The 19,104-nt window shown below is 40.5% G+C and overlaps 2 protein-coding genes across 2 annotated transcripts in view; both read left to right on the top strand.

The window, feature by feature from the left end:
• The first annotated feature begins 85 nt into the window (after positions 1-85).
• RHNO1 (RAD9-HUS1-RAD1 interacting nuclear orphan 1) lies at positions 86-4,719 on the top strand. Its single transcript, XM_009085551.4, has 3 exons — positions 86-323; positions 1,496-1,764; positions 3,913-4,719. Exons 2-3 carry the CDS (start codon positions 1,597-1,599, stop codon positions 4,561-4,563), a joined length of 819 nt encoding a protein of 272 aa, XP_009083799.1. The 5' UTR covers positions 86-323; positions 1,496-1,596; the 3' UTR covers positions 4,564-4,719.
• Positions 4,720-4,928: 209 nt separating this feature from the next.
• TULP3 (TUB like protein 3) overlaps positions 4,929-19,104 on the top strand; it is a 32,420-nt gene continuing 18,244 nt past the window's right edge. Inside the window, exons 1-2 of the mRNA XM_050974924.1 lie at positions 4,929-5,060; positions 18,184-18,235. Coding sequence (XP_050830881.1) covers positions 5,020-5,060; positions 18,184-18,235 — 93 coding nt within the window. The 5' untranslated portion in view covers positions 4,929-5,019. The remainder of the gene's footprint in view (positions 5,061-18,183; positions 18,236-19,104) is intronic.

Below are 19,104 nucleotides of genomic sequence, written 5' to 3'. Positions count from 1 at the left end.
GGGCCTCGGCGGGCCGGGCCAATCGGCGGCGGCGGCGGGGGATACGGATGTGCGGGCGCGACAGCGCCCGGGCCGCTGCCGCCGCGCTCGCGTTGTCCAGCCCACCCCTGACCTAGGACGGCCGCTCCCGCCCCGGCTGGGGCAGCGCCGGCTGCTTCCTTCAACCATGCTGCCCGCGGCTGGGAGCCGTGCCGTGCGCCTGGGCCGCCGGCAGAGCGCTGGCTCCTGGTGAAGAGCTCCGGGGTTTTACCGTTTAACGTGCGTGTCACGGCTGCAGCGGGCTAGTGAGGCTCGCAGGACCCCCTGAGCACGCTGCCACTTAGGTAAGCGGTCAGGCTGTTGCAGGCTCATACATTGATCGTGAAATGTTATCAAATTTCCTTGTGTGTGCTGCTCTATGATAAGTCTGGGTGAATATGAGCCAGTTGTGCCCAGGCAGCCAAGAAGGCCGATGGCACCGGGCCTGTATCAGCAATAGCGTTGCCAGCAGGACCGGGGCAGGCATCGTTCCTCTCTCCTCGGCACTGCTGGGGGAGTCAGAGTGCGGTGTCCAGTTCTGGGCCCCTCATTCAGATGCTGGAGTGGGTCCTGAGAAGGACAGCAGAGCTGGTGTCGTGAGGAGTGGCTGAGGGAGCTGGGGGTGTTCAGCCTGGAGAAAAGGAGGCTGAGGGACACCTTATTGCTCTCTAAAACTGCCTGAGAGGAGGCTGTGGCCAGGTGGGGATTGGCCTTTCCTCCCAGGCACCTAGTGATGGAACAAGGGGACATCGTCCTAAACTGCACCAGGGAGGCTTAAGTTGGCCATTAGGAAGAAGTTCTTCACAGGAAAGGTGATTAGACATTGGAATGGGCTCCCCGGGGAGGTGGAGTCACTGTCCCTGAAGATATAGCACTTAGTGCATGGTCTAGTTGCCATGGTGGTGTTTGGCTACAGGTGGATTTGATGATCTCAGAGGTCTTCCAACCTAATTGATTCTGTGATGTGTTTTCCAACAGAAAATTAAATACAATGTTACTTCAGTTCAAACTTTTTCATTAGGCAAAACAAACAAACAAATCATGCAAGATCTGTAGAATACAGGAGGGAGACGTCAACTGTGTTTTGTAAAAATGAAAAAAAAACCAAAGTCTCTTGAAGGTAAAATGTACAGGTAGTTAGCAAGCAGAAAGGGAAAGAGTTCTTAGCCCTGTAAGATCTTCTTGGTATTACAAACAAGACTGAATTGAAAAAAAGAAAATAGTTTTTAGATTTTTTTTTTTTTCTTTTCATAGCTGACTTGACATAGCTGGATCAGTAGGTCATCTGCTCCCATTCCTGCAGTGCATTTCTAAATCTACCTGAAAATTGACAAAAGGTTCAAGAACCACTGTTAGGAAAAAGTCTGCCTCGAGATGTGTATGCTGTCCTGTTGCATAAACGTTTTGCTTTGTTTAAAACTGTATCTGAGGTTTCCAAACAAGTCTGTCTTCAAATCCATTTATTTGCCTTCTACAGATTCAAGAGCACTTTAGCATCTCCTCGGGGTGCTTCCCTCTTTCTTTAGTTGGCTCCAGCAAGCATCATGAGGTTTCTAAGTAGTTTTATCACACCTTTTGATGCCTCCGAAGAAGAAGTGTACCCACAAGGCCAGGAAGGCAGAGCTGGTTTTCCTTGAGAAGCCACGGGCAGGACCCATCCATTGTTATGAAGCTCCACTGCATTTGGCTGAGAATCCCAGACGTGTGCCTACAAAACCTGTGGACCTGAACACCTCTGCTGCCTGGGTTGGTATAAATTATCTTTCCTCCTGTGAGCCACAGCAACAGTTTTCAAGTTTCTCCTGTATGTCTTAACAGAAAGTTATCTGTTCTGGATATGGAAAATTATTAACCCAGACCTGAATTCTCTCTATCAGTCTAAAGCATAAATAAGTGCTTGAGTTGCTTTACATTCTAAGAATAAGCACTAAGGTCTTGGTTACTTGAAGACATAAACTGTGTGCAGTGTTTACTGATTAATGAATATTTGTCTTCTAGAAAAATTATTCCCATCAGTAAAACTCTGTTTTCCTTAGCAACCAAAAACCCTGCAAGGAATAAACATTAGGGGAGATTTTTCTTATTGGCTTGCTGTTTGAAATAACTACTGAACTCTAAATGTTACATGTATAAGTATTGGGTGTATTGTTTAAATCTGACACTGCTAAATTTAGAGAACATAGGTTTTCACTTCAGAATCATTTGTTCTAACCTGCCCTCTTTTTCATTTCTGTGTTTTGAGTAGTTTCTCTCCATACCAATCTCCTGATGAGTTCCTTTTCTTGGGACTGTTTGCCATGTCCTAAAATACTCCTTGTATCATGTAATGTAAAGATTTATTTTTTTTAAGCAAACAGCTGCAGCAAAGACAGACTGTTCCTATGCAACAGTAGTCATCACCTAGGGGAGCTCTGTTCAAATATTATTGCTGCTTGACTCTGCTCCTCACAAAGCAAGCTCAGGAAGTATGGTTTCAGACCTGCATGAAACATTCCTTTGTTCCCGTTGACCTGCAGGTAATTTTGTGATGCCTTAACCTTGAAGTAGAACATTTTTTCCTCTTTAAATTTTTTTTGTATCTGCTTGAGGCAGTTAGCTCTACAGTTTGTGAATCACTAAGTAAAATAACTGCTGTGAATAAGCATTCATTTTTTTTTTGGAAGAGGTGGAAACATCCACTCTGGAAGCTCTTTGATTCCTAAAATAAAAGTATTTTAAAATTTGTTTGAAGCTATCAGTACTGGAACTGTTAAATATTTCTCAGTTTGGAAAATGTGATAGGTTTGTAACTTCTGGAAGCATCCTCTGCAGAGTGCCTGTCAACTTGTTTCAACTGATTTTCTGCTCCTCTCTTTTTGGCATTATCTAAGTTTTTCACATCTTTTCCACTACTAGGTTTCTGCATAGGTAAAACCTACCCTATATGTTCTCTGAAGCCAGGAAGACACCCTTAAAATCAGGGACTATGTTAAGTATGTGCTGGTATACAATTATTACAGAATAATTTCTTTTTTCCTGCACAATGGCTTTGGATTCAAACAGTTCAACTGTACATCAGACAATCACCAGCCTTAGTCAAATTGCACTCAATGTTTTGAGGAGCTATAGAGTAACTTAGGAGTGCTGAAGGAGATGTGTAGTCACCTTAGCAAGAACTCAGTTTGGTGGGCTCTTGGGAAAAGCAAAGTGGAATCTGAAACTAGTCTGACTTTTTTGTTGACAACCAGGAAGACAAAGAACACTGTAATAAAAGGATTTCCAGGGTTTGAGCACGAGTCCAGAATCATTCAAAGAAATATAGACTGTTGAGCTTGGAGCATCTTTTCTATAGGAAGCTGATTGTAGAAGTGGATTTTGGATGATCAGTTACTCCACAATACAGAAATTAACTCTGTTTTGAAACAAAGATGTTTGGGGGGGAAGATTTTGAACACCCTATTAACATAATCTAAGGGGATTGATCTAAGTGGGCATTCTTCAATCATTTTGTGTTGCTCTCCCAGTTCAGCCTCTATTTCTTTGGGGAGGCCGAGGATTTAGTTCTTTGAATCTATTTGAGTTATGCTAAGACACAGAAACAAAAATAATCCACTCTGAACTTTCTTAGATCCACAGGGGTTACAGGAGTAGACACCACTTAGATTTTCTTTAAAACTAAAATCTTAAGTTCTTTGCGAGTTGCCAGAGAACAGCTCACTTGCACCCCAATGACTTTCCACAGAAAAGTGGCAAAACTTGAAGTTCAGAGGCATCTCATGCATAGCAGCTTTGTTAGTGACTCATTTGCTTTGCTGCACAACAGATTATTCAATGAACACATTGAAAAAAGTTGGGGAAGTAGAATTGTCTCTTGGAAAGTGTTGGGTTTTTATCTTATTATGTCTTTCCCTTCAGGTGTGCCCACAATTTGACACAACTAAGCCAGTGGTGTTGAAAGCACGCCAGAGGAAGCATCGTGGTCCTCAGAAGTCCTGTAATCAGGATGCCAGCCACAGCTCCTTTCATGCAGGAGGAGCTTGTAGAGGAGCTGTAGCCTGCAGATTTCCTCCTTTAACTTTTGAGAATCCAGAAGGACATGCAGTCCCTCCACTGGACGATCCAAATTGCTTGAGAAAGAATGCACAGTGCTCTCCCAACCAGCCTAAGAAAGGGACAGCAGCAAACGCCAACATCCAGGTGAAGAGTCCAGAGAACTGTGAAGAGCCTGCCCCCCGGCCTGTGGAGCAAGAAGTCCCTAATCCATCAGATGCAGAGGCTGCAAAGGTTCCTTCCCCTAGGAATGGGAGATGCAGCAACATTATATCACAAAGTAGTCATGCCTGGCATCCAGAAGAAGAGTTGCCACTTGGTATTGATCCCTGTGGGAGGGGGGAGGCGGCAGCAGTACTGGTCGCAGATACTCCCGAGCACGAGTATGGAATAAAGGTCACCTGGAGGCGGCGGCCTCACGTGATGAAGTACCTGCGGGAGCAAGGGAAGCTGAGCCCTGTGGACATCATGGTCAAGGCAAATATGGAGCTCTCGAGGAGACAGGCCCACACCTGACTGGCGGGAGCAGCCTCTCGCTGCGTGCAAGGACACGCCCGAACAGATGATGTCCCTTGCGGGGCTGAAGAGGGGACGTGATTTCAGCCAGGCCCTCTACTGCCCCTGGCGCAGCCGTCAAGAAACGCCGGGGCGGGCGCGGGGGAGGGTCTTGGAGACGGAAGGGGGGTGGGGGGGGTCATTTGGGGCGGTCTTCCCTGGGGAAGTGTGTCTGGCAAGGGCTCTGTGCCCCACGCGGTTCCCGCCCGGACTATTCCCCGCTCCCGGCGGAGGCGGCGGGCGGCTCCCACACGGAGCCACGGGGGTGACCGTTGCGTTCCGCCGCGCGTGCGCGGCACCGCGGCCAATCGGCAGGCGGCGTGCTCGCGGCCCCGGCCAATGGCGGCGCGCCTCAGTGCCGCGCGCCGTTGCTAAGGGCAGCGGCGGGCGGGGGCCCATAGCAACGGCGGGGCCGCGATGGACGGAGCGGGGGGAGCCGGCGGTCCCGCCGCCCACAGGTGAGCGGGGCTGGGGCTGGGGCGGCGGCGTCCCCGGGGCCGAACAGGCCTGGGCGGGGGCTGCCTTGCGTGGCAGCAGCGCCCGGTGCAGGGATGAGCGGCCGCAGCGGGGCCCGGGCGGGCGGAGCCGCACGGCAGCGGCCACGCGGGTCGGCGCTGCCCCGGTAACACCCGCGTCCCGCTGGCGGGCGACAGCCGTGCCGCTCTTTTATGTGCGGGTGTGTTTTATGTGCTTCACTCTTCAACATTGGTGTGCATCATCGGAATACTTGTAGATTAAACCGGTTTCGTGGTGTCTCGGTCCGCTCTTGGTTTCTGGGCGCTGCTGTGAAGCGTTTTCGCGGTGTTATTCAGCCCCTCTGCTCCTCCTAATGCAGCTCTCTGGGTATTTAGTAACACTCTGGTTGGGCCTTTGCAAGGAAAAAAAGGAGGAATAACTGAAATGAACTCAACTGATGTAATAGGAAAACAGCTGTGAACTATGGAGAAGCGGTTTTGGAAAGACTTAATGCTTGTGGCACTTGAAATTATTTGAAATTAAATGTGAGTGTACTGGCAAGCAGAGAAAAAGGGTTTTGGCAGAATTGGTGTCGTTGCATAAAACCCAGGAAAATTTATCTTTGTGCCTCTGTTTGGATAGGAAAAAGTAAAGCAAGTAAAGAGAAAAACCTAAACTTTGGGTAGTGAAATAATAATGAACACAGTGTGGAAGAGAAACAGTATTTTTTATTACATACATTGTTACATTTGGTAATTTAAGGGGGATGAAAAGCAACAGTGGCATTGGAAAGTGTCCTGTAATTGCTTGGATCCACCAAATATGCTATGGAACATTAGATTACTTCTTTATGCAGACTTGAAAGGCCTCGGGTTGTCTAGCAGTTCTGGAAACAATTTTTAAGAAAATGGTGTCCAGATATGCCTAAATTTCCCTGCACAGTAGACGTTTAAGTTTGACAGAGTTGACGCTACAGGAAAAAATTCTGCTCTTCTGATAATAGTTCTACTGGCATGATTTCTTTCTGCTAAGGAACTTGTGGTCATGTGCTTTTATGGGTGCTCCCCAGAAACAGGCTGAAGATAATGGCACTTCATGGGATCACTGCTTCCCTCCTATCCCAGTTTATTAAAGAAACATCCATTTCTTTAACTTTCTTAGGCCCCATGGTTAAGGTAAGAAAACTAGAATACATGAACATAAAGAAAAGTACATTGTTTTAAAATAGATCGGTAAAGCTTGTTAATTTTAGAGGTGTTTATTTTTCTGGAGCATTCATCAGCATTGGAATAAATTTGAGGAAGACAATTGTCTGTATTCTTAGGAAGGTTCTTCTTTTTCTTAGACAAAAATAGTAAAATTATCCAGAAGTTGTTCATCTGGTTACTAGAATTCTTGTTTGATAAAACAATTGTCAGTTGTCCAAGCAGTGGATTTTATAGAAAAGGTAAATATGATACGTAATAACTGACACTTCATGGCAATGAAGATACTGCGGGTAAAGCTTAACAAAGCTTACCTGAGAACTGGTTGGTAGTTTTTTTGGGTTTTTTTGCCAATTTTTCCCCCAGGGGTGGAAAGCCTTTACTGTTGAGCAATGTAAAAAATATGCATGAAGATATTGGAAGTATTTTATCTGATGGACAGAGTAGAACATTACCGGTCAAAAATTAATGCATATTTGTTTGTAAGTGTGCTGTGGGATACATGATGATGGATAGACAGCAGGGATCTTGCATTTAGGCCATCTACAGGCTGACACTTGCAAATACTGTGTTATGTTAGACTTTCTTCCACTGGAACTGGCTGCAGCTGGAATTGCTCAACTTCATTTTAAAGTTTGGCTTTCAGATAAACATGGCACAACTGTCTTAATGCTTTAGAAAATGCTTGATATTGCTGTTTCATGGTTTTGGTAAGTGCTAGGCCTCTTTTTTTTGGAAAAGTCCATTTGGAGACTGACCATGAAATTATTAGTGTAGAAACATTGAGGTAAAAGTAATTCTAATTTATTGTAAGCTTTTAAAATATTGTGAAAGAAATTTGTTTCTTATGGTAGTATGTATTTTAGAATCTTGGAGACCAATGGATTTGGCACTTTTGCACACTAATCACACAGTGTACAGGAATACTTAGAGCTTCCCACATCCTGCATTCCAAATATCCCTCAGCTTCTGACTATGAAGATGTCATGTAAGAGGAACAGAATTTTCAAGGTGCAAAAGTCTTGACTGAGTCTAGAGAGACTACAAAACTGGATGTCAGCTGCAGCAGTCTTGCCCTCGTTTGGATGCTTCCTTGGGGTCCAGCCATGCATCAATTAGTGGCTTTCAGTTTGTGAACTCTGAAACTCTGGGATATTTCCTCAGTGTCCCCAAAGTTAATGAAGAAAAACAGCCTGTTGCCAAAAACATTAGGAGCTCACAGAATAAGAGAAATTGAAGACTTCAAAACTGTTGTTGTCTGGCCAAAAGCCCTTTCCACATTTTAAAAACTTGAGTGTAGCTGAGGTTGTCAGGAATCTCTGTGCCTGCTGGACTTCAGTATTTTGTATAAATCCACCATAATTTTGATGAGAAAAAAGACAAAATATTTTGCTAATTATTTTAGCTATACTTGTATACTAGAGAAGACAGGTAAGTTTAAAATTCCTTTTAAAAGCTCTCAGCTTCTCTTTTAGTCCTTGGGTATTTTTATTTAGCCACCAGTGACCTTAAAATTAACAAGCAATGTTTGTTAATTTCCAGGACTTACAATTCTAAATCTTATTCTTAGATGAACGAGAATTAGCTTAATATTCTGTTTGCTTCACCTTTTTCAGCTCTAAACATTATAATGAAGAAATCTGTCTGAAGTGAGATTAGCCTGTAAATATTTTATAAGTGTGGTTGATATGTACTCCTTGAAGTACAGATTCAACCAAAAAGAAAACCTTTTGCTGCTTTTTGATCAAAACTTTTGATGCTGCTGCTGCTAATGTGAATGGAGGAGTCACCTCACTTCTTGTGATGTAGACAGCAGCGGCAAGAGAGAAAAGGCAACAATGTGTGATTAAAATTTCTGAATACAATTTGAGACTCAGTAACAGCAATTGCAAAAAGGTATCCTAAAGCTGAACCTTGTTTGAATCATCTCTTTAGCTTCTAGTTAGCTTTTCCTATCTCTTATCAGCTAGAATTTAGGTTACTGGTGACCCTTTTTTTTTTTTTTTTTTTTTTTTTTATAGACAGCCATTACTTTTCTCTTCTGCCTTTTTTTTTTTTTTCCTTAATTGCTGTCTGGCATTTGTAGGAGGGAAAAATGCGCTGACTTAACATAATTATGGCTTTGTATGTGTGAAAACTTTCTGCAACCAGACTTGCACTGGGATGGCTCCAGACTCTTGTTTTGTTGCTGAGGCACAGCTGAGTGATCTCCAAAATAAAACTGTGTTGTAATTGGGTCATGGGATGAATTCTCTACTAAGTGGATTTGCTGATATGCCTGGAGATGTTGCCTTGGACTACTGCAAGAACATTTACGCCAACTCTTAGCGCTCTTTAAAACACACTCTGTGGGATGTTTGAACTCTTAACTGCCTGTGGTCCTGCTACAGGAGTCTGGGTGCTTCTACATTCCTTTCTGACTTTGCATTCTTATGTGATATCTGAGGCAAAAAGAGCAAGAGCTAAAATCTAGCAGTGATATCTTGCCAAGTCACCTAGTTTGAGATCAAAGTGACATTTTGCTGTTTCTGTCTCTTTAATGGCTTTCCCTTTTAATTTTTCTAAAATTAAAAAATATCTGGACTGTGCGTAAAGGTCTACAATCAGTTCTAGAGTGTCAGTTCAGAAAATTTCATGTTCTTTCCCTATTTTTAGTTTGAAATACTCTTACACAAGTACAATTCATCTTCTCAAGTGTGATGCACTTGTTTTCAGGGAACTTTGAGTTTTGTTACCTGGTCTGGGTTAAGCATAGCACGTGCTATTTAACTGCTGCCTTTGTTGCTAGGAGAGAATAATGGCTGTTCTACATTTCACTGGCTTCCTGTTGTAATGAGGTACTACGTCAACAAAAGTGACAGGCAAGGTTTAATAATTCACAAACAGAAGATCACAGGAGACAGAATTCCAACCCCCTGGGGATCTTGCTTTCCTCTTTCCTTGGGCAGAGGTGTTTCTATAGGTGAAATGACCATGAGGATTTGAAGCATGTAGTTGAGCGGACCTTAAATAGAAAGATGAAGTTCTGCTTGTGGAATAAATTTCTCTTTGCCTTAGCAGAAACCTAAGTTTTATTAGGTTCAACTGAATAAACCTGAAGCATAGTGCTCTGCATTTGTAATGGTGGTTAGGAGCTGAAAAGTCCTGAGTCATGGAGTCACCAGCTGCGAACTTGTGAGGGAGTGTGCCTGACAGGAGGTTCCTTGTCTCCCTTTTCTTGTAAGAATTATAATAAAAACCCAGTTGAAACCCTCTGTTTGGCTACACACTTAAAATAATAGGTTTATGTACATCTTATGATTTGTGGTTTTTTGTGTCACCCTCCCAGCATTATGATGGCTTTGATGGTTAATGGCTTGTGTGGATTTCTAGCTTCTCTTGGCCTTCCTTCCAGGAGAAGAATATTTCTTTTGCTTTAGGTTTGCAGAAATGAATTTATTTGAGACGTGTGGCTAAGGAAAACAAGAATCTCGTTTCTGTTCTCCCAATGTAGTATAGCAGAGAATGACACAGGCTTTTGTTTGCACTCTTCTTCATAGTCCAAATAGAAGCCATACTAACTTCTGTCCAGAGAGTGCTGATTCATTTTCCTTGCTCTGTTCCCGTGTTCCAAGTGAGAGGAGCTTATCTTTGGTACTTGATAAGTCACTTTTTGAATGATGTGTAAAACACTAAGCAATACAGTAGTCAAAATAGTTCTGTGCACAATATGTAACTTTTTCATCATGCTTTTATTCCTATTGTATTTTCTTGCAATAGCCTATATTTTTTATTGTCATCTAGTTTGTGCTCTCACATTTGAGATCTAAACTTGTGACCTCTAGAACCCAACCAGACAGGATCACAGAGGCTGGAAGGGGCTTCTTGAGATGATCTGGAGCAACCCTGCTGCTTAAGCAGGGTTAGCTGGAGCATATTGAACAGAATGATGTCCAGTTGGGTTTTGAATATTCCCAAAGATGGAGACTACAATCTCCCTGAGCAGTCTGTTCCAATATTTGACCACTTCATCTGGCAATTTTTTTCTTGCTATTTCGTGTGCTTTAGTTTGTGTCCATCGCCTCTTGTGCTGTCAGTAGGCACTGCTGGCTTTATTTGCTTTACACCCTTCCATCAGGTATTTCTACGCATGGATACGTTCCCTCCTGAGTCTTCACTTCTCCAGGTCCAGTTCTCTCAGCCTCACCTCATGTAAAACCTACTCTGGTCCCTTAAGCGCCTTTGTGCCCTTTGCTGGTTTTGCTCGAGTACGTCTATCTCTTTCCTGCTCCCAGAAGCCCAGAACTGGATGCAGCATCCTGTGTGTGGCTTCACCAGCAGAGGGGTGGTGTCACTCCCTCAGCCTGCTGGCACTGTTTTCCCTAATGCAGCCCAGGATGCTTTGCTTTGAGAGAGTGAATTGCTGGCTCATGACGAACTTGTCCACCAAAAAAATATGAATCAATTTCTGAAAAATGAATCTCAACAAACAGCATATGCTTCATTCTTTGTTTAACCATAATAGCTTTTCTCCTATGGTACTTTCATATCTCAATATTTTGTTACTTTCCTTTATTGGGGATGTGTTTGTGTTGGTGTGTAATAGTGCAGAGAATATCCCTCTGCACTTCTGAGATGATAATTTTATACTGGGATTTTGTGCTTCCACAGATACCATTTTGAAATGGAAGGCAGGTGTGATCTTTGAGTGGTTATTTTACTTTGCCTGCACAGTTTCATTTTACCTTACAAAATCACTAGAACAAGTACTATAAAGAAAATAGAAGCTTGTGTCTCCTGTACTGATAAATCCTTTTTCTCCATTGACTTGGCTGTGGTCAGTCAGTACTAAACTGCATTGTTATTTACCTAGTTACATTTGGCATGTGAACAGTCACCCCAAAATGGGTACAAGTATGGAAAATTTATTGCTGCAAGGATTGGCTTACATTAAATTCACTGCTTTCATGGGTTTAGCCAACAAAAATAATTATTAACCTGTTAATATTTTATAGGAAATAATGTTTGTGGCATGTACTCCTCAGATGAATTTTTGCTTGAATTCCTTTCTTCAGCACAGTATTCCTGTTGCTATGAGTTGTTGGGGCAGCTGTTTTGCAATATAGGTGAAATGTATCCATATACATATAGATACATGCAAAGAATATACATATATTCTTCAGAGCACCAGCCTTTTCAGGTTTGGTTTGAGTTTGGGTTTGATTTTTTTTTTCTTTTTGAAGGGGGTCTTTGGTGGGGAAGGGCAGGTGGTGAGTGTTTTGATTTTTACATGCTTCTGATCTGTGTGGCTTTAAAGAAAAACACCTGATAATTTCACATTAAAATTCCATTTATAAGCTTGTAGGTAGGTAGAAGCAGAAATTTTAAAGGATTAGCTTGCCATTTTGTTTCTTTAGGATCTTTGTTAAGTTGTAAATTGGGCTTTAAGTTGTAAATTGTTCAGATAGTTTGTACAAGTTATTGGCAGGAATATGTAGTGGATTCAGGTATATTTTGAAATTAAGTAGGACGTGCAGATCTCAGTGCTTGTCTCTAGTTGCTCCCTTAATCCACACTAGTCTGGCAGTTGAGTTTATTGTTCTTATTGCTTCAGTTTATACTTATTTTCAAATATTCAGAGATAAATCTTATTCAATCTGTATTATGTGGGACATAATTTCTACACACAGGAAAATTCAAGACAGTCATTTATTAACTCGTTCAGAATTGCTTCCAAAACTAGGTGTTCACTTTTTCTATGTCATTATTCTCATATCCAGTAGGTGAAAAACTTTTCAAACAAATTTTGTGAACCCTTTGTCAAAACAGTATTCTATTGGCATTAGGGTTTTTGAGGTGCAGATCAAAGGTCAAACTGATTTTACTGATTTCTGTAAAAAAGGCAGATGCACTAACACTTGCCTTTATTGACATATCACCTGCTTAAAAATAATTTAATGAAATGTTGATGAAACTTCAGCAGTGTCATTAGAAAGAAGTGTGGCATTTTATGGCTGATTTGCAGCAGATCAGTTTACTTTGGAAGACATACAGCTTATTAATTATGAAGGAAAGAATATCCTGTGTTTGCCAAAAAAACCCCACTCTCTTGCCTTGGGGAAGGCAGAAAAATTTGGTAACCTTCACTCTTGTGGATGGTATGCTGTGCATTTTCCCAAAAATGTGCAGTTACAGCTGTGTCAGAACTCCACCCTTTTGTGGATTGAAAGGTGCATTACAGATAAATTTTGTTCCTCAAACAGTTTCCAATTTTTGTTTGGATGCTATCTTTTGAAAGATAAGAATCCTTCTTCAACTAATGTTTTTTCTACAGCTTCTGTTTTCTTTCATAGCTGTAGTTCAGATGAGAATAATCCCCAGAAAAGTTTATTGGAGGGTTAAGAGTTAAAATACTTGGAGGGTTAAGAGTTAAAATACTATACACCAGCTGACTCAATATTTCTTACTGAAGTTGCTTTTACTTGCGCTTCTACAGCTAAAAATAAAATCCAGTGGATGAATATGTGGGCCACAAGCCACATTCTTCTCATCCCCTGGTTTTTAAATTCTGGGAGTATTGCTCAGAGACATAACTGCTGCTACCACATTAATAAACTGTCCTGCAAAGCAAAAAGAAATTACACAAGCTTTATAAGACTCTTGATGGAAGCAGTCCTTTTGTAGAGTGAGAAACGGAACATAAGATATTGGGAAAGTGGGAAGATTTGTGGACAAAAATGGTGTTATTGTGCCTTGGAGCTCCTTTAAAAGAAGTAGAGCAATGGAAACAACTGGAAATTTAAGGATCTTGTTTATTAATATATAGGTTCATGTTCCCACTGGTATCTAAAGACTGTGTTTATTGAATTGATTTCTATGTCAGACTGATACAAAAATATTCTTGTTTGTAACAAGGCACAGTAACTCAAGATCCAGCTCATTTTAAAATGATCTGGAAGTTTCTGCTGGACACTTTCCCTGGATCTCTCTGCCAAACTATGGACTATCTGAAACATTAATACCTTCCCTAGAGCTGTGCACAAATTGGTAGTAATTCCTCAGTTTTTCTCACCAAGAACTGAGTGCATGTACAGTGCTGATATGTGCTGTAAAGATACTTTGGACAAAACAAGCTGTGTTTCCTTCTCTTGGGTCAGATTGTCATTTAAGGTTGGAGTGGGTTTGCTTCTATCAGCTAGTCTGACCTTCCTCCTAAAAGAGGCAGCCAACCTTACTTTTTCTTCACTAAACCCTTAACTACTTGAATTTCAGGGTGGATTTAGCTCACTGGGAAGTCTTTAAATCTGCAAGTCTTTGCTGCATTGTTTAGGAGGAGAAACCAAGTACAGTATTTCTTTAGTTGAATATGAGAAATGTACATTTTGTTGAATGCAGGGAAAACTATAATGGTGTTTTCCTTTGTTTAACATATTTCAAATATATCTTTCCAGTAACTTCTCAGTCATGTAGAACATTTTGTCTCTGCAGGGTGCTCTTTCCCGTTGCTTTTCTCTGCTTATTGCCTCTCATTCACGACTGCAGCCAGTCAATTACTTTCAAAACTAGTCCATGATCCATGATAAAGACAACTTTTTTTTTTTTTTTTTTTTTTTTTTTGCCTCCTTTTAACTTCAACAGTCAGTATATAAAGGGGATTTAATTGAAATAACTTGAAAGAAGAATGCTTAGCTCTCCCATCTGGGATAACCACACCTGAAATAGGAGGTAAACCATAGCCTTAGTCTACAACAGCAATTTCTAACATAACAATATTCAAGCTTGATAAAAACCTGTTGTTTTCTGTTGAAAATCCACATCTCCATGAGTTATCCTTATGGTTAATTAGTCACAATGTTAAATAAAAAACTTGTTTGCAACCTGAATTTGTTTAGCTTCAGTTATTTATGTCTGGATTTTATTGTCTTCTGTCTCATCAATGTCATGTGTACCCTCAAATCCATGGAATACAGTGGAGTGTATTGAATTTCTCTTGAATAAACCGTAGGATGCATTGAAATCTTGCTAAGAGGTGCACTTTCCAGTCCTTGGTCAATTTGTTCAGCTTTCTGCTGAACTCTCTTCAATTCTTCAGTCCTTTCTCTTGTGTGGACCTTGGACAGAATGGAAGAACATTTTCAGCTGGTGGATTGCTTTTATTTTCTACCTTCTGCTTTAATATCAGGATTTTTCATTGTTCTCGGAGTTGGATTATACTGTATGTTTGTGTTTGGCTGATTCAATGGTAATTATTGCCAAGTGATTAGAACATAAGTATTTTAGTTGGTTTTTTTTTCAAGTACAGCATACTCAGGAGCACAGACAAGCTGCAATGAAAACAGGAGTGTTACCTCTGCTTATCCACAGTTTGTGATGCCAGAATTTCAGTGCTATTGAAAAATATGTCCATTCTGAAATAGATGTCAGTAGATGTAGTGTGCCTTTTTTACAGAAAGGAAAATAAGCCACACAAAAAGGAAGCTTCAGTTGCATATATGAATATCTGTTAAATAATTTGTGAGTTTGTCCTCCTTGTGGTTGTTTGCTATTCTGAAAATGGTTAGGAAAGATCAAATCAATTTATAAAAAATTTGTTGCATATTCCTATTGCAACACTTTAATTTCTGATTATGAAATGAAAACCAGGCTGATTCTGATTTCAATAGGAATTTGAGATGCTACCAGTTAAAATAAGACTTTTTGCTCTATGTTAATCTGTTTCAAATCTGTGAACCCCTTTGCATCTTGCCATCTTCTTCCATGTTTTATTAAATATTATTTGAGTTGCTTTCCCACTCTCATTTTTATTCTGTATCCTGAACTATCATCAATCTTTCCTTGTATGTTCTGTTCTGGGTAATCTTTCCTTTATCTGTGGCACGTCTGTTACCTGTCATGCAGCTTCAGTAGGATTGCAGGTGGATTCTGGTAAATGTAGCAGTGGTGTCTGTGGCAGGATCTCATGTAGGCTGCTGTGCTGCAGTGGTTGGGGAGAGGACATTGATACTGACTGCTTGAAAATTTTCAGTTCTTATTTTTCAAGGGTAAATGGGCAAATGGTTTGGTGGTCAGGAATTTTCTTCCCTGTTTCTAACTGTGGTGTTGTAACTATGGAAATTCTGCTTATTTTTCCTGTTCCTGATGGATATATAATTTTTGTTATAGCACATATACACTTCGAACAGAAAAGCAAAGCAAAGGGCACAGTGCTTTGGTGGGGCATGTCTGACAGAGCACTGATCTGTGTTGTCAGTCCAGCTGAAGGAAGATTGCTGTTTGAAGCCTGCAGCTGAATTAGCACACCATTTACATTCCTTAGTGGTGAGCTGTGGGAGTGACTCTAGCACAACATTTTCCTGTTAAAGTTTGTAATAACACCAACTCTGCTGTGGGGGGGTGGGTAGAAAAAGGTTTGACGTGTGGGAATACCTTTTTTGACTGGTTATTATGTTTTCATAATGATGAGTTCTAGAAGAAAAGTTGCAGGAGCGGTAAAAAAAATAGTGTGAAAGGGGTATTTTTAAGCTAGTATTTATAGTGCTACATTGCTCATGACTTTATTTTACAGCTTGTGTGAAGCCTTGCACTTTAAAATGACAAGCCTAGATGGTTGCTTTCATTTTGTTTTGCCTGCAACTCAGCAGTTTTGGTCTGTGTTTTAAAGTAAATTGTAAGAAAACACTTTGCTATCTTTTTCCTTTATCAAGCTCTGTGACCCGTTAGAATCTTTATGTTCAAGCATCAGTTAAGTGACCAGAGTTGAGGCACTGTGTAGTCTGTGTTATGCTCCTGTTACATTATGTAACTTTATTTCAGTCTAGGTAGAAAATAATTTAACATACAAAGTAAATAATTTTCACTGAAGATTTCCACAATGCATGTATGTGAGTCCTGCTATTTCAGCACTTTGTCATTTTCCAGGTAGAAAGGAAACCTTGTAAACTTATTTCCCAAAGTGGTAGTGTTTATTTCTTCTGATTTTTTTTAAGAGACTCAGATTGCTTGGGGATACATTTTCTGCTAGGAAAAGCAACAAAACCACAGGTAGCAGCTTGTACCTACACAGGACATCTTTGTGTCCATCAGAATGTGTCTGTAAGTCTGCTGCTGATCACAGGTACATAGATTGCTTTATAACAAACTCTCAACTGCAGTTAACAGATGTCATCAAGTTCTTGATCAGGAGGTATAAGAAGAAAAGGATTCTTCCCTCTTCTTCCTGCTCCCTTTTTTTTTTTTTTTTGTCAAAGATGGCCTGTTCCCTCACCTATGCTATAAATAATAAGCATGTCACCTTTCATGCTGAAGTTTTGTGTGACAACTGTTGCAAATTGTGCTGCACTGAGTAGATGTGCTTCTGCTTGTCTCTTTCTTAAGTTGTGGCTATTTTCAAGTGAAGATGACTGTATCACTGTAACTGTTGCTTTGGGGATACACAGCTCTCCATCCCTATTCAAGAAAGACACTAATTTTTCCAGGCCCTCCATTCCCTTAGAATCTAAGACACTGTATATTACAGTCCATGTTAGGAATAACATTAGTTTATAGAAACAAAATGTTTTCAAGGTCTTAGACCTGTTGTGTGATACTTAAAATTCATAGGGGGAAAAAAAGTATAGAAATTAGGAAAACTGTGGAGCAAAAAAGCAATGGCCCTCTTAACTTGCTTTAAAATACTACTAGTTGGAAAATCAGTATCAACTTTAGAGTATCAACTATAGAGTATAAGTTGTTATGTATCTGTGTGTATACAGAACTCTTTTTCTGCGTATTTCAGCCTTCCAGAGCAGGGTCTATGTTTACTAGTGTGGTTTGTCTTTAAGAACCTTTGATTTGTCATCTGCTTGCCTGGAGTTGAGTCAAATGTGGGTTTGTTAGGGGTTAAGGAGGCTCAGGCTTTTCTTCTCTCCTTAGCTCTGTGTGCTATAATCCAATTTCTATGGCATGTGTTTTGCAGAAACCCCAGCTCTGCTCTCTCTCTGTCTCTGGGTTTTCTTGTTAGGGTTATATTGAACACTGGCTGCCAGCTTGTGATTTCACATCATTGGACATTTATGGATACCTAGACCAGACAGAGAATTTCCTGTTTAAATTGAAATTGTGGCTTACCCTGCTTTTCTGCATGCTATTAATAAAATATATAATGTTTGTCTGTTTCCCACATTAAGTACCTTCTTCCTGATGCTTTCTCACTTCAAGAGAGGCCTTTGTCAAAATTGTGTTGAAGGAAAGAGCACAACTGTGGTCAGCAGAGTATGTGCTTAATAGTCAATTAATATTTCCCATTTGTGGGGTTAACTGCTCTAAATTGCATTTTATGAAATAATTCACTATCATACAAAAGGAAATGGAAAGTCTATATGGAACACAACTTGGAACAAAAAGATCAGAGTTCTTATAAAAGTTATCTATAGAATACTGAAATAGGGAAATAATTATTTTTTTACCTTTAGGAATTAATGTCAGATGTTGCAAACACAGATTTTCCCAGGTATTAACTGTAGTTAACTGAAGGTGTGGCAGGAAGAGAAAATGAAGTAGCTTTGACTCCAAGACAAAACTGAAATCATTTGGAATCGGGTATCCTATGAAGGAGCAGGGACTTTCCTGAATTGATCTGAGCTGTGTTAAGCCTTCAGGTAAACTGTCTCCTAGCCCCACCTCAACAGAGGTTTGTAATCCATCTACCAGTAATGAAGCCTTTGGTGCTTTCAAAATCTTTCTGGAAAGGTTTAGTAAGGGGACTAAACCAGAGTTCAGTCTTATTTATGACAGAATATCTTGTTTTATTTTTAATACCCTGTGTCTTGGTCTTCATGTGAGATGTCTAAAAGTCATTTTTAAGTCTTGATGACGAAGCTGTTGTCTGAAAATATCCTGTGTTCTTGTAATGCGAACTGTTTAATAGCAATAATTAATTGATTTGTTTATTTTGCTTTTCCAGCGTCTTTGAGGATGAAAGCATGAAACTACGACAGCTGAAACTGCAGAATCAGGTAAATGATAGTGCTGAAGCTGGTAAAGATAAGTACAGAAAATCAAACAGCCCTCTCAAGACTTGAGAAATGGGGGTGAAGTGCTAAAAATGGTTGGTCTAATGAACTAATGATTTTCATGGTTTTCATTAGTTCAAGTCAGCCTTGCCATGGCTGGTAGATTTGGTGTGTTTGATTAATTTATTTTTCATGTGTTCTCTTATTTCATTGGGATTGAGTCACTAGAGAGCAGGAATAAATCAAAAGATGGGAAGATTGCAGGGAATTATCCATTTTAGGTATCAAAGGAATGGTTTCACTGACCTATAGTATGATCTCTTTAACACTGCTGTTGAAAAGGATTTTCAGCCTCTTCTGACCTTTTTTGTTTCCTACAATGAAAATATTTGCAGCCAAGCATGGGTCAATTATTAGGCTATAGGTCTCAGTTTCTGAAGTACTGTTTGCTGGATGCTTACATTACCATATTCTTCAAAGCAATGAAGTATCCATCCTTAATATTCTTTCTCTGTGAAATTTCAAATGCTTGTAAATAGATTAGATAATGTGAGACTGATGGTTCTCTAGCTGGCCATTTCACATGGACCACAGATCACTGTCTTGCATTAAACTCATCTTGTTCAAATTAAAGTATGGTTTTTAGAAAGGCATTTTCTCAGCTAGCATCTTTAAGTCCAGACACAACAGTCTTCAGAGAACTGTTGCAGTGGTAATGATCCTCTTAATTACCAGAACCTGGTCATTATTTGTAGTCTGAGTTTGCTAGGCTTGGATTTCAGGCACTGAATTTATAATCAACATTATTGTGTCTATATAGGCATTTTACTAAAACACTTCAGAGTCAAGAGATAAAATTTATTTTTGGTCAT

Source organism: Serinus canaria, chromosome 1, assembly GCF_022539315.1.
Source record: "Serinus canaria isolate serCan28SL12 chromosome 1, serCan2020, whole genome shotgun sequence".
NCBI classification, from domain to species: Eukaryota; Metazoa; Chordata; class Aves; order Passeriformes; family Fringillidae; genus Serinus; species Serinus canaria.
Note: the sequence above shows the minus strand (reverse complement) of the source record. Positions and strands in the feature narration are given on the sequence as shown.